Source organism: Lampris incognitus, chromosome 2 (genome assembly GCF_029633865.1).
Source record: "Lampris incognitus isolate fLamInc1 chromosome 2, fLamInc1.hap2, whole genome shotgun sequence".
NCBI classification, from domain to species: domain Eukaryota; kingdom Metazoa; phylum Chordata; class Actinopteri; order Lampriformes; family Lampridae; genus Lampris; species Lampris incognitus.
In genome coordinates this window covers 42,614,952-42,626,410 of record NC_079212.1, presented here as the reverse complement: position 1 = coordinate 42,626,410, position 11,459 = coordinate 42,614,952, and the positions used below count along the sequence as shown (strand labels likewise).

General features: G+C 42.8%; 1 protein-coding gene across 5 annotated transcripts in view; it reads right to left on the bottom strand.

Annotated features, from left to right (window-relative positions):
* Positions 1–284: 284 nt before the first annotated feature.
* mib2 (MIB E3 ubiquitin protein ligase 2) overlaps positions 285–11,459 on the bottom strand; it is a 70,278-nt gene continuing 59,103 nt past the window's right edge. For all 5 annotated transcript variants that reach the window (XM_056302242.1, XM_056302238.1, XM_056302240.1 and 2 more), the window contains 6 exons: positions 8,777–8,903; positions 7,887–8,141; positions 4,710–4,888; positions 3,768–3,961; positions 3,510–3,575; positions 285–3,210 (listed from right to left, as the gene is read on the bottom strand). In XM_056302242.1, the coding sequence (XP_056158217.1) occupies positions 2,969–3,210; positions 3,510–3,575; positions 3,768–3,961; positions 4,710–4,888; positions 7,887–8,141; positions 8,777–8,903 (1,063 nt within the window). In that variant the 3' untranslated portion in view covers positions 285–2,968. The remainder of the gene's footprint in view (positions 3,211–3,509; positions 3,576–3,767; positions 3,962–4,709; positions 4,889–7,886; positions 8,142–8,776; positions 8,904–11,459) is intronic.

Here is an 11,459-nt window from a genome sequence, read left to right as displayed (position 1 = left end):
AGAAGCGACACACAGCAGCCCTCAGAACAGACAGCAGGTACCAATTAGTCCAAACGGATTAAACTGCAGTCAAAACATGCCAGGAAGCAACTGTTAGCTTGGAGAAACTGTCCAGGATGTGTCCCATAAATGGGCCGGTGACTGACCTAAAATGACCTGTTTTCCAACAGTGCATATGCCAATATTAAAAAAAACCCTAATATAAAGAAACAAACATGGACAATTAAATAAATGCTAGTATTGGCTACCGCTTGTGCTGAAAAAAAAGTCGAAGCAAGGCGATTAAAAAAACTTCCAAATTTATTGCAAAATATTTTTGTACAGAACATAACTGGAAAAAAGAAAAAAAAACAAAAATAACAGGAGGAATGGACAGTAAGGCCAGCATCAGAATCCAAAGCTGTACTGTACAAACACCAAACAGTAACATCTGTAGCTTTGTCGCTTCAATAGCATCTTTATATACCGACGAGGTTCCTCTCATAGTGATCTGCTTCAGGAAAGGCTCCAATTCTTATACACATTATTGCCTTCGCCTGTGACCTTACAACTTGACCCAACTCAACGGACAATCTCAAAATCTGTCCCTTGATTGCGTTTCGAAAAAAATAAAGTAATCCAAAGCTAAAAAAATATGGGTTTAATAACATTTCTGAAACTATACGCCAGTGTTGTCCTCTGGAAGATGACTAGGGGGGGGGGGGGATTCAGAGCACTACAGAGTTAGAGCAAACAACAGCTAAGTGTCAGTACATCGTCTTCCAACCACCTGTAAGACCTGTCACTTAGCCTGCTCTCCGCCGTCCGTCTGCAACTTTACAGAGCAATGACTTGTGTATACTTGAGTTGCTGGTTTCTGTTTTTCTAAAATGACTGCTTTACAAATACCCTAGACATCACATAAAGCGGGGGCTGGGGCTGGGCGTAGTGCGTCTCGAATAACTACGACGTGCGCTCCTCTGCACAACCTCATGCAATTTTGGCACTGATGTAGTACTTTCTTCCAAGTATACCTTGTGGTAAAGACATCTTCATCTCCCTATCTAGTTGTCTTACAACAGCATTTCCACACAGAAGGCAGAGTGAGACAAGATACATTTTTTTTTCTGACATTCAAATGTACATCTTGACATTGGCTCTCCCAAATTTTAGGATCTGCTGGGAGAAAAAAAAAACTCCTGCCTCTTGAAGTTTTTTTTGTAAATCATAGAAAAATTAAATAAAGATTAAAATAGATATGTTTTTTATCTTATATGCATAAGCCCTTCGAGAAAACAAACCAAAACACTGAGAAGGATATACAATCCAGAACACTTGCCAAAACCGCAGACAAGAGAAAGGTGATATCTTTTAAACGGCCTCCACTAAGATGGTGGGCAGGTAACTTCAGATGTGAGGTGGGCCTCTAATTCCACGTTTTCTAATGCATGTGTTCGATAAGTAATAGAACGCAAAGTTTCTTCCCGTTAAACCTGCTAAATGCATTAACTCCCCAAATGTGAAATACAACTTCACTTAAGTTGAGCCATGGTCAGAACTGCGTTTCCGAGGCGGGCCTTGTCACCATCTTGCTTTCTGTGCAATATGCAGTAGATGCAGTGCCTACAAGTGTGTTGATGATGGCGTCAGGAAATTTGATTTTGTTGCAGAGACCATATATGGTCCTTTTAATGAGACATTCATTTCACAAATGTAAATCAAATTTGGGGGTTAGCGTGAATTAAATATCTTCTGTACAACACTTTTGAGTTACTTTGCACAACATTATGACCCATTATCGACTTGTGTCTCCTTTAGGGAACATACAGAGAGATGGTCAGAAAAGGGGGTCTTCTATAACCTTTTTGTGGATATCACAAAATATGTGGATATCAAGTGCTTTCAATGATTTGATACCCTGAGTAGAGGACATAGGCTTGGGGTGAATTTAGGTAGAAACGGAACTTCTTCTTTTTTTTTTGCCAAGCAAACATCTGAAGAATAAAAGAAATTAATTACTAAGCATAAACACCTTTCACACATAAATAAAATCTGTACTAATCACTGGTACATTAAAAACCACAAATGTTAATTCAGGAAGAAAAAAAATCACCCATAACGAGACAGTCATTTTCAGCTTTACAATATGCATATAGTCATGCATATATAACGTTAGTTTATTTCCACTTGCATACAGACGAGTGGTTGGGGACTATATATAGAGCCTTTAGTTATAGCAAAACCCTCTCCAGAGACTAACACTGATTACAAAGACTGATACTGATGAGACGGCAAACATAATTCACAGGATATACAGGGGCTGGAGAGGGCGCGACGTCAGACGTTTACTCTGACGTCTTGTAAACAGGGGAGGCAAGACAGGCAGAAAAGTAGGTGAGGATAACAGGCAAAGATAAAGGAATTTGTAAGCAAGGTGTGTATGGGTTGGAGGGTTTTGGGCAAAGATCCTTTCGTAAGCTTCTATTTGTACAAACCTCTTTCTGGCAAATACGTTAAAGAGTTTGTGAGGCTGCAGCGCAGTAGTTTGACTTCGTACACCTCCAGCTCTGATGCTTTGCATCGAGCTCGCCGAAATGCTTTCAGCAGCTTTTCCTGTATGGAATTGAGCGATGAAAATCAAGTGGCCAGCGTGTTGGTGCCCGGTGCTGCTCGAGAGGGAGACAACTGAAAATGTTAACAAATTCACACCAAAAACTGAAAAGAGCTGCTTTAACTCTGTCTAGCTCTCTGTAATGTAAATGTAACACAGACCCATAAATTAAAGTGACCAGCAGCTCAGTGAGTGGCCCATCACAAAGGAAAACCGAGCAGGAAGGTGGGATTGGCAGGCGCACAGCAGTGGCTAGCCTAACTGTCACGTAACGTCCAATGGTAACAGCTGCCCCTCTTCATCCAAAGCCTTTCACTTTCCAGCCCACTCCAGCGATCCTCATAAGGGGGGTTTATGAGAGCTACGAGAAACCTGCGGTCAGACAAACAGCTGAATACGCTCACGGATGGTCTGCCGGCAGATCGGGCAGGTCTTCAGCGCAGCGCTGCAGTCGATACAGGAGGCGTGTCCACACTGGAAGACCAACTTGATGTGGTTGTCAATGCAGATGGGGCAGGTGATGCGCTCCTCCATCTGACGGTAGCGAGACTGCAGTTGCTCCAGCAGGTTGTGTTGCTCCGAATTCTCCGTTCCCGGGCTGCAGTCCACCTCTGTCTGGTCTATGTTGGTGTGTGGTTGGGAGGGACGGAGAGATAAAAGCTCTGAGAACAGAAAACTTCAACCAGCAATAACGGCAAAGAACTTGTCCGTCACTCTTAGGCATCCTGATGAAGCATATAGATTATAAACTGCTGGGCTAACTATAAAATTCAAAAAAAAAAATGGATCTGGGAGTAAAACATGTACAGCAAATATTTATTTTCACCATGGTCAATAAATAAATTGCAGGGGATTGTAGTTTTTTCTTTTTTCTTTAAACGTTCAAGTTGTTTGGTCATCAGTGAACGGGTGGTATTACCTTGTCTGATTTTCTTGGTGATTGTGACTTGGCATTTAATGCATTTCTTCATTCGATGGGCACACTCTGTTAGGAAAGGGGGTATGGATAAGTAAAACTGCACACACATACACTGCCTCTCAGTCAAAAGCATCATAACAAGTAATGGAAATTTTTAAATACACCTCAACAACAACCTCCATGTACATACACAAACCCCCAGGCAACATGCAGCCATCCACTCATAAGAAACTCAAACCACCCTCTACCCCTACCAACCTTCACAAGCCACGCTGTGTTGACAGGGGCAGAAGAGGACGAGCAGAGCCAGCTCAGAGCAGATGAGGCACTCGCTCGGACCCGGTGGGGTTGGCAGGACCAGGTTGGTCATGGTGTTGGGTGTGGTGTGGACCCTCCGCAGGCTGGCGCTGCTCAGGCCCTGTCCACAAGTGATGGCCTGCAAGCGCTGCAACCTGTGTGACCCCCAAACATGCCCATGTGTCAACAGCCACAGCAATAATGAATGACAACACGCAGTTGCTGATGCTGACACATCCAAAATCCATAATAATTGACTTGGAAAACTGCTCTGACATAAAAGCACACTGTTGATTAATCAATTCAATAGTTCAGTTTCCAGGGTTTTTACTATGTGTCCTACTTACAGTCACACCAACCCGTGGATACTGTTTTTATTTTTGTGCATACAGTTTGATGGTACATTGATAGGCGAGTTGTTGGCCTGGTGGGAAAAATTTCTTAACCTACGTTTTCACAAGTATATACAAAGTCTTAAAATTTAAATTATAGTTTTGAACTACTTTTCCGTAATATGCATATCCATTGACTTCAGGCATAGAAGATGGATATGCTGTTATGGAAAAATGGTTTAAAAACTAATCTAATTGTTAAGACTTTGCAAGTGCTTGTGGTTAAGAGGAATTGTTAATGCTAGGCTCACAAGTACAGTATTCACAGTCGGCTTCGGAGACGGTGTATTTCCCTTCTTTTGAAAGGAGCTGTTAATGATCTCTTTAAATATCCAGCAATTGAGCTAAGCTAGGCTAAACTCACCATTCAACATCTCTTCACATCACAGGCACAGACATTAAAAAGGTATCAATGAGTTGGTCTGACTAAGTAGGACACAGTAAAAACCCTGGAAACCGAACGATCCCTTTCATGTAAACATTTCAAGTCCAGGCCTTTGCAGCCAAATACCTGTGTTTCTCAGAGAAGTTCTTAATGAGCTGTGACACAGCGCTGTCTGCCACTAGGTCCATTGGACTCTTGCCCTTGTGGTTGGCATAGTTAATGTCAGCCCCTTCCTGTGCAAGAAAACATGCAATGGCTGCACCCACATTCAGCTCTGTATTCCCCAGAAGACCTGTGCCACTTAGCTGTGAATAAAACAGGAAAGGTAGAGGGGGAGACAAGGTTAGGGTTAGAGCTGATGCAAGGGCATATACAACAAAACAGGATTACCAGGGAGTCCTGCCTGACAGCTGGGCTGCCCTCTCAACCTTCTTAAGCAACGTAACAGGAAAACAACAAGACACTGGTCTAGATCTGACTGTCGTGAAGGCCAGAGCTGATCCTTTGATAATGGCCAGAATTAAGGTTACTTTGAATGAAAGCTGTTTGTACAAAGGATGATTATTGTCAACTGCAAAGGGAAAGGAGGCAATTGAACTAAAGCCCTCGCATCCAGCTCAGCCTAATGTATAAGCCCGAATCCAATTTCCCCAATAACACACATACTGATGGTCGCCAAAGCAGCAGTTAAGGCTGACCACTTTCAGGTGTGTGTTTGTGTATTGGTGTGTGTCTCCATTTTGGCTCCTGTCCACATGTTGTTGAGCAGAGCTGCAGTGTTTGCAGTCATGCTGACTGGAAGGGACACCCTTCAGCGCCGTCACAAAAATCAACCCAAACCTTTCTGATTATAATCCAACTACGCAAATAAAAAGTGGTACACAGTCAAGGTCTCTAAATCAGTTTTGTGTTTACGGCTTGTTGAACAACATGATATTATCGTTTCCATAGAAGAGCCAATGAAGGAAGATATACAGGGGTATTTTGGATTTTTGATCTGCAATCTTTTCACTATATACTTACACTGTTAAACTATTTTCTTAGATTTATCCCTCAACTGGATTGTTAGTAATGCTATGATTGTTTATTAAAGGTTACCTCATTATCTAGTGGCTAAAAGCACAAACAAAACAGACATTCCAGTTCTCCAGAAGGAGATATAGCATGGTTTACGAATCCTTAAACAATTGCCCCGTTGGACTTTTGAAGCCTAAAGTGAAAATTCAGCAAACTGGTAATTTCCCCAACATTAAAGCGACTAGCAAAGTTTTTGTCTGCACGTTTCTAAACTGACAAACTTTTAATGAGGTCTAGGTTCAAAAACAGTGAACCTATCCTTTAATTGCTTAAGATGCACTCAAATGAGCAACTTTTTCAAATTTTCCAAAGTTTTGTTTCAATTAACCTAACATTTAGATGGAAAGATGGCAAACTCTCTAAGTGTGAACTGCCAGCAGAGTTGCATAAGTGAAATGCTGCGGTCGTACCAGAATTGGCAAGGCAAATTTCACTTGCATGCTGTGGTGATAAACAGATGAGACCAGAAGTTCTGCTATGCTCTGGCTCTACTGCTAGTGACTATAACATTTCAGCTAGCTGGCATCCTGACTCCAAAGCAAACCAAGGTCTTGGTCATTTGAGGAAGTAGGAAAGCAATTATGGCTGGGAAGAAAAGGATGTGAGGGCATCTTAATTCTTTGTTCATGAAAGGAACTTGGGGAGTTTCATCAACCTGAATTTATTTGAAGTGGGAACTTTGACGTTCAGAGTTCCGAGTACGAAAAATGAACCTTGATGCCCGCAAGGTATTTCAACCCCAAGTCTACTGAGATATGCTGTGTCGTCATTTCAGAATGGCATCATACACCATGAACTTTATTTCTATCATCAGTTAACACTTTTAAAAAAAATATTGCATAGAAGGTTTATTTTTGAATGTGTAACCATTATGCTGGCTCACTAAATAAGCATAATATACATAGCTAATAGCACTGAAAAGGAATCTGAGGAATAAATATGACCACTTATCCTTTTTTTTCCATAAATTTATTTCTGATTTTTCCCTTTTTCTCCCAATTTAGTGGCCAATCGATCCCCATTTTAGTTCAAACACCCACCCTCGTACTGCATGTGTTCGCCAACTGCATCTCTCCGGCCTGCAGTCTTGAAGGAGACGCCTCGCCACTTTCGTGACAAGGCAAATCCAGGCCGAACCACTGCTTTTTCCAACACACACAGAGACGCATTCGTGTGACGAACACAAGCTGACTCCGCCCCCCTCCCGAAGACAGCATTGCCAATTATTGCTGCTTCATAGAGTCCGGCCATAGTCAGATCTGACGAGACCGGGGCGTGAACCCCGGTCCCCAGTGGGCAACTGCATCGACACAAAGCCGATGCTTAGAGTGCTACACCACCGTGGACTGCTATGACCACCGTGGACTGCTATGACCACTTATTCGGATTAGCTTTTTTGACATTATGAAATGCAGAAAAAGTACATTGCTTATTTCTAAAGCCATAGCCAACTTGGCTTGGATTTTAAAAATGTCTATAATATTAAAGGGGTGTGTCTAAAAGACCTGGTATTATGCCACCAGGTGCACAAGTATTGAGTTGTTAACAAGCCTTGTCAGAATCTAACTCAAATGTAGCCCATTGTGGCATCACACTGGGATTAGCCCATTGTGTCATCACACTGGGATTTGACTGATCAAATCCAGCCAATCAGTTCACACAGTCACTATTTGAAGTCAGTGACTATATGAACTGATTGGCTGGATTTGATTTTGAAAGCAACACATTGAAGTTCGAGGCCAAAACATGTAAAGGAACACCACTGTGTCCAGACGTGCCATATCCAAAACCAACAAAATGAAGCCAGTGAGTAAAATGATATCAGAACTAATATGCATGATGGTAAAGACTACAAAAATAAAACCCAGGTTACAAAAAAAACCCCAGAATGTTCCTGTAACCACACATCCCTTTATCTTCAGTTCGCTATAAATTTACACCGTGTACCTTATTTAAGGCTCTTAGTCTCTACCCTCAATTTTTCCTATGGTCATGCCCTATTTGACTCAACAAAGGTGTCTCCTGTCTCTTCACTTAAACCTCTCACCCTGTCCCTTCTCCCCTTCCTTTGACTTGAGATTTCCTCTTCTCTTTACAATGTAAAGCCAACCATGTCCTCCTCAAGTATGATAACTAAACAGCATTACATTTACCCCCACTACTAAGCTTAAAACCCTTTACAGCAGAGCTCCAATTCAGGTCCCATCCCTTTCTCCACCACCTTACCGTGCAATAGAGCGAGGAGGAGCTCTCTCCACCCTCATCAGTGCTGCTGGTGCCCACGGCGGGTCCAAGCATGGTGTTGGCCAGCTGTGGGCGGCTGAGGGCCACGTGCATCGCTGTGTCTCCGTCCTCGTCCTCTATGTTGACATCTGCGCCTTCGGCCACAAGAAGCTGCACCAGCTCACTGTGGCCCTGTGTTACCGCCAGCTGCAGCGACGTCTGATTGCGGTTGTTGCGGATGTTGACATCACAGCGGCCCTGAAGCCAAAGGGAAAGTGCAAGGAGAGATGGAAGGGAAATGACACGGTTAGGAAAATGCTGGTCATCTTGTGTTTGACTCATACATTTATAGGTACAATCCGTAATGGCATGCGCTGCCATGGTTATGTGGAATGTTGCAACAACAAGAGCACCTTTCTGACAACGAGAAACGTGACATATCTCGCCATTGGGTCAAAGTTGTAAATTTATTTGAGAAATGGAGACAACTGAAAGCTTGAAAAGGAATCGAAAGCAATGTGGCATCTGGTGGTTCTCATTCACAAGAAATAAAGCGAACAATGTTTATGAAGACAAGTCAGGATCAAGACTGACCAGAACTTGCAATAATTGTGGATTGTACCTTTAAGTAATCATAAACTCCTGAAGATCAGCCTAAAGTATCAAGGCTTTGAACAGGCTAAAATTCTGCAGGCACATCGTGTCCTTTAGTCCACATTAAGCTGTCAATGAGATTGATACATAAACAGATTTTGCCAAAGGGTCGTTAAAAACAAGTTGACGGTGAAGTACCAGGCATGATTCATATCTATGGAGATTTGTTTAACAAGCAAAAAGCTAAGTGATCCTTTGAGATGTAAATGACCAGCAGTTTTATCCTGTCCTTGACTGACCTCCTTCATGAGGATCTCTGCCACTTCATGATGGTTGTTGAGGGCAGCCAGGTGCAGCGCAGAGAAGCCATCCTCTTTCTTAACATCCACCAGCTGTCGTGCCCTGGCCAGGATCTTCTCTGTGGCTCTGTATTAAGGGCAAGCACCCCTGACATGGTTAGTAATCGTTGACATTTTAATCCCATGGCCAAGATTTTGAAAATCTACCCCTCTTAAGATAGGTAGCTCAACTCTAAGCTTGCTGAGGTATAAGCATTTTTTCAATGCGAGATGCCTTCACCTTTGATATTAAGCAGAACCAAGAGGCTTAATGGAATTTTTAGTCTTTTTAAGGCTAACTTTAAGTTCTCATCAAAAGTGCTGGCATGAAAATACAGAAATACCTATATAAAGCCATTCAGACATAAGCAGGGCAATAAGGGTAACATCCACATCAGGTGACACACTGTGGTATCGCTGCATTCACACAGGAAAATATGGTGTAAAGGAACAGAAGACCCTGCTGTTGTGTTAGTGCAACAAATGAGCCCCAAGATGTAGGACTGGGATTACCATTAGGTGGCCTAAAATTTCCAATAAATTTACCCCAATTAATGGATTAACACTTTTTGGGGGGGGGGTCCCCCCTTTTTCTCCCCAATTGTACTTGGCCAATTACCCCAGTCTTCCGAGTCGCTGCTCCACCCTAAGCCCCTTCTTTTCACCTGACAGGGAGGAGTTTCATCAGGAGGACGTAGCACGTGAGAGGATCACTCTATTCCCCTTCCCCCCGAACAAGCACCCCAACCGACCAGAGGTGGCGCTAGTGCAGCGACCAGGACACATCCGGCTTTCCACCCACAGACATGGCCAATTGTGTCTGTAGGGACGCCTGACCAAGCCGGAAGTAACACGGGGATTCGAACCGCCGATCTCCGTGTTGGTAGGCAACGGAATAGACCGCCACGCCACCCAGATGCCCCTAACCCTTGATTTTATGTTCTTTTTCTCCATATTGCCCATACCATTTTCAGAAGTCCTTCATAATCGTAATTTCATGAATCACAATAATTATTGAGAGGTCACTATAATAAAGTCTCTTTAACCTGTAAGTCAACCATATGTCATTACACACACACAACGCTGAGAAGACTGACTGTACGTTAAGTCGTAAATTGTTGAAATTGCTCAAGTAAAAATGTAACTGATTCTATATGGTGTCTATTGAATGTGCTTTTGTTACAACACATTGACTGTCAAAGTGAGGTCTGACAGAGGAGAAGATGTCCAGTTGAAGCAGAAGATGAGGGTCATATCATTTGGGCCCTGACATGAAGACTATAGAGCTTTTAGCTAATCATGCAGCTGGGGTTTTAATATTGCGGTGGTATGGGTGGACTTGGAGTAAAGCGGTTCTCTGCTTTTTTGCCAACCCTACTTTCTAAGAGATAGTGAAGCTGCCAGCTCTTAAGTGAGGGCCCAGGCAGTCGCATGTCACTACAGAAACTTCACTGTGATATGACCCAAGAACTTCGCTGCAGTTAGGAGGACCAATGTTCGTCTCTGTAAGACCTCACCGTTTTGAAATACGAGTGCCACTCAAGTAAATGGGCGGTAGTATCCCATTTTTACTGCAAAGTATATCACAATAACGCCTATATCAGAGCTGCCATACAAGGGACAGATACATTACAGTCCATTCACCAAAAAGTTTTGTCTCCTTATGGTATTATTAAGCAATTCTCAAGCATGGCTGTTCCAATACCGTTTGAAAGTTTAAAACCTCAAACACACGGGGGGGGGGGGAGAAGAATTACACTGAAAATGGAGGAAAAAACATGGTTTATCTGTCACCTTTGCCACTTAAGACACCAATGCTGATATAACCTTTTGGTTACTGGTACAAATATTTACATTACTACAAAGTGTAAAGCCTCCCCGAACAAGCTACTACAGTGGCGCGATTATTTATGCATTAGGGTAACACAGCCGGCGCCAATACAGTGTTGTTTATGACGGCAAACACACTGGTCTGATTGCCTAGTCAATAGACTCATTAACAACATATTACTTATTCCTTTTACGGCCATTTCTCTGGCATGTGGACTTGAGAGGGCAGAATGGTGTGTTACAAATATCACGGTAAGGTGGTTAGATAGCTCGGATCCCCTCAGAACTGCCTATTATGTTAAGCATGGCTCTTATTCAGGGATATGTGGAGGTCAGTGGTATCTGCAGTGTAGATGACTTGGTATATGTAGATGGATGGTGTGTGCATGTGTGTGGGTGAGTAGGGAAGTGTCATGCCCCCTTTCCTTCTTAATCTATGTATCCCCATCTCCTCAGCCTATACAGCCCCCGTAGTAGTTCTTTTGTACTATTGTAGTTGCTCTATCGGATTACTACCCTGCCAGTGCTTCTTAAAGCTACCTTGATACCCAACGTTGCCTCACATTTCTGCATAACTAATTATTACTCCTGTGTGTTCATGAATATTCATGTTTGTGCCCATGTTCCAAGGTGTTTCTGTGCAAACATGGCCTCATACAGAAGTGATTTATAGCATCTGGGTATGACTTTTTGCAGGAAAATGATTTTATCATTTGGTTATTTTTGGAACCCACTTCCTGGCTTTTTGAACTTCTGTCCAAACCCAAGACTCATTAATGCAAATAACTCGTTCGGCTGACAGCAATATGATCAG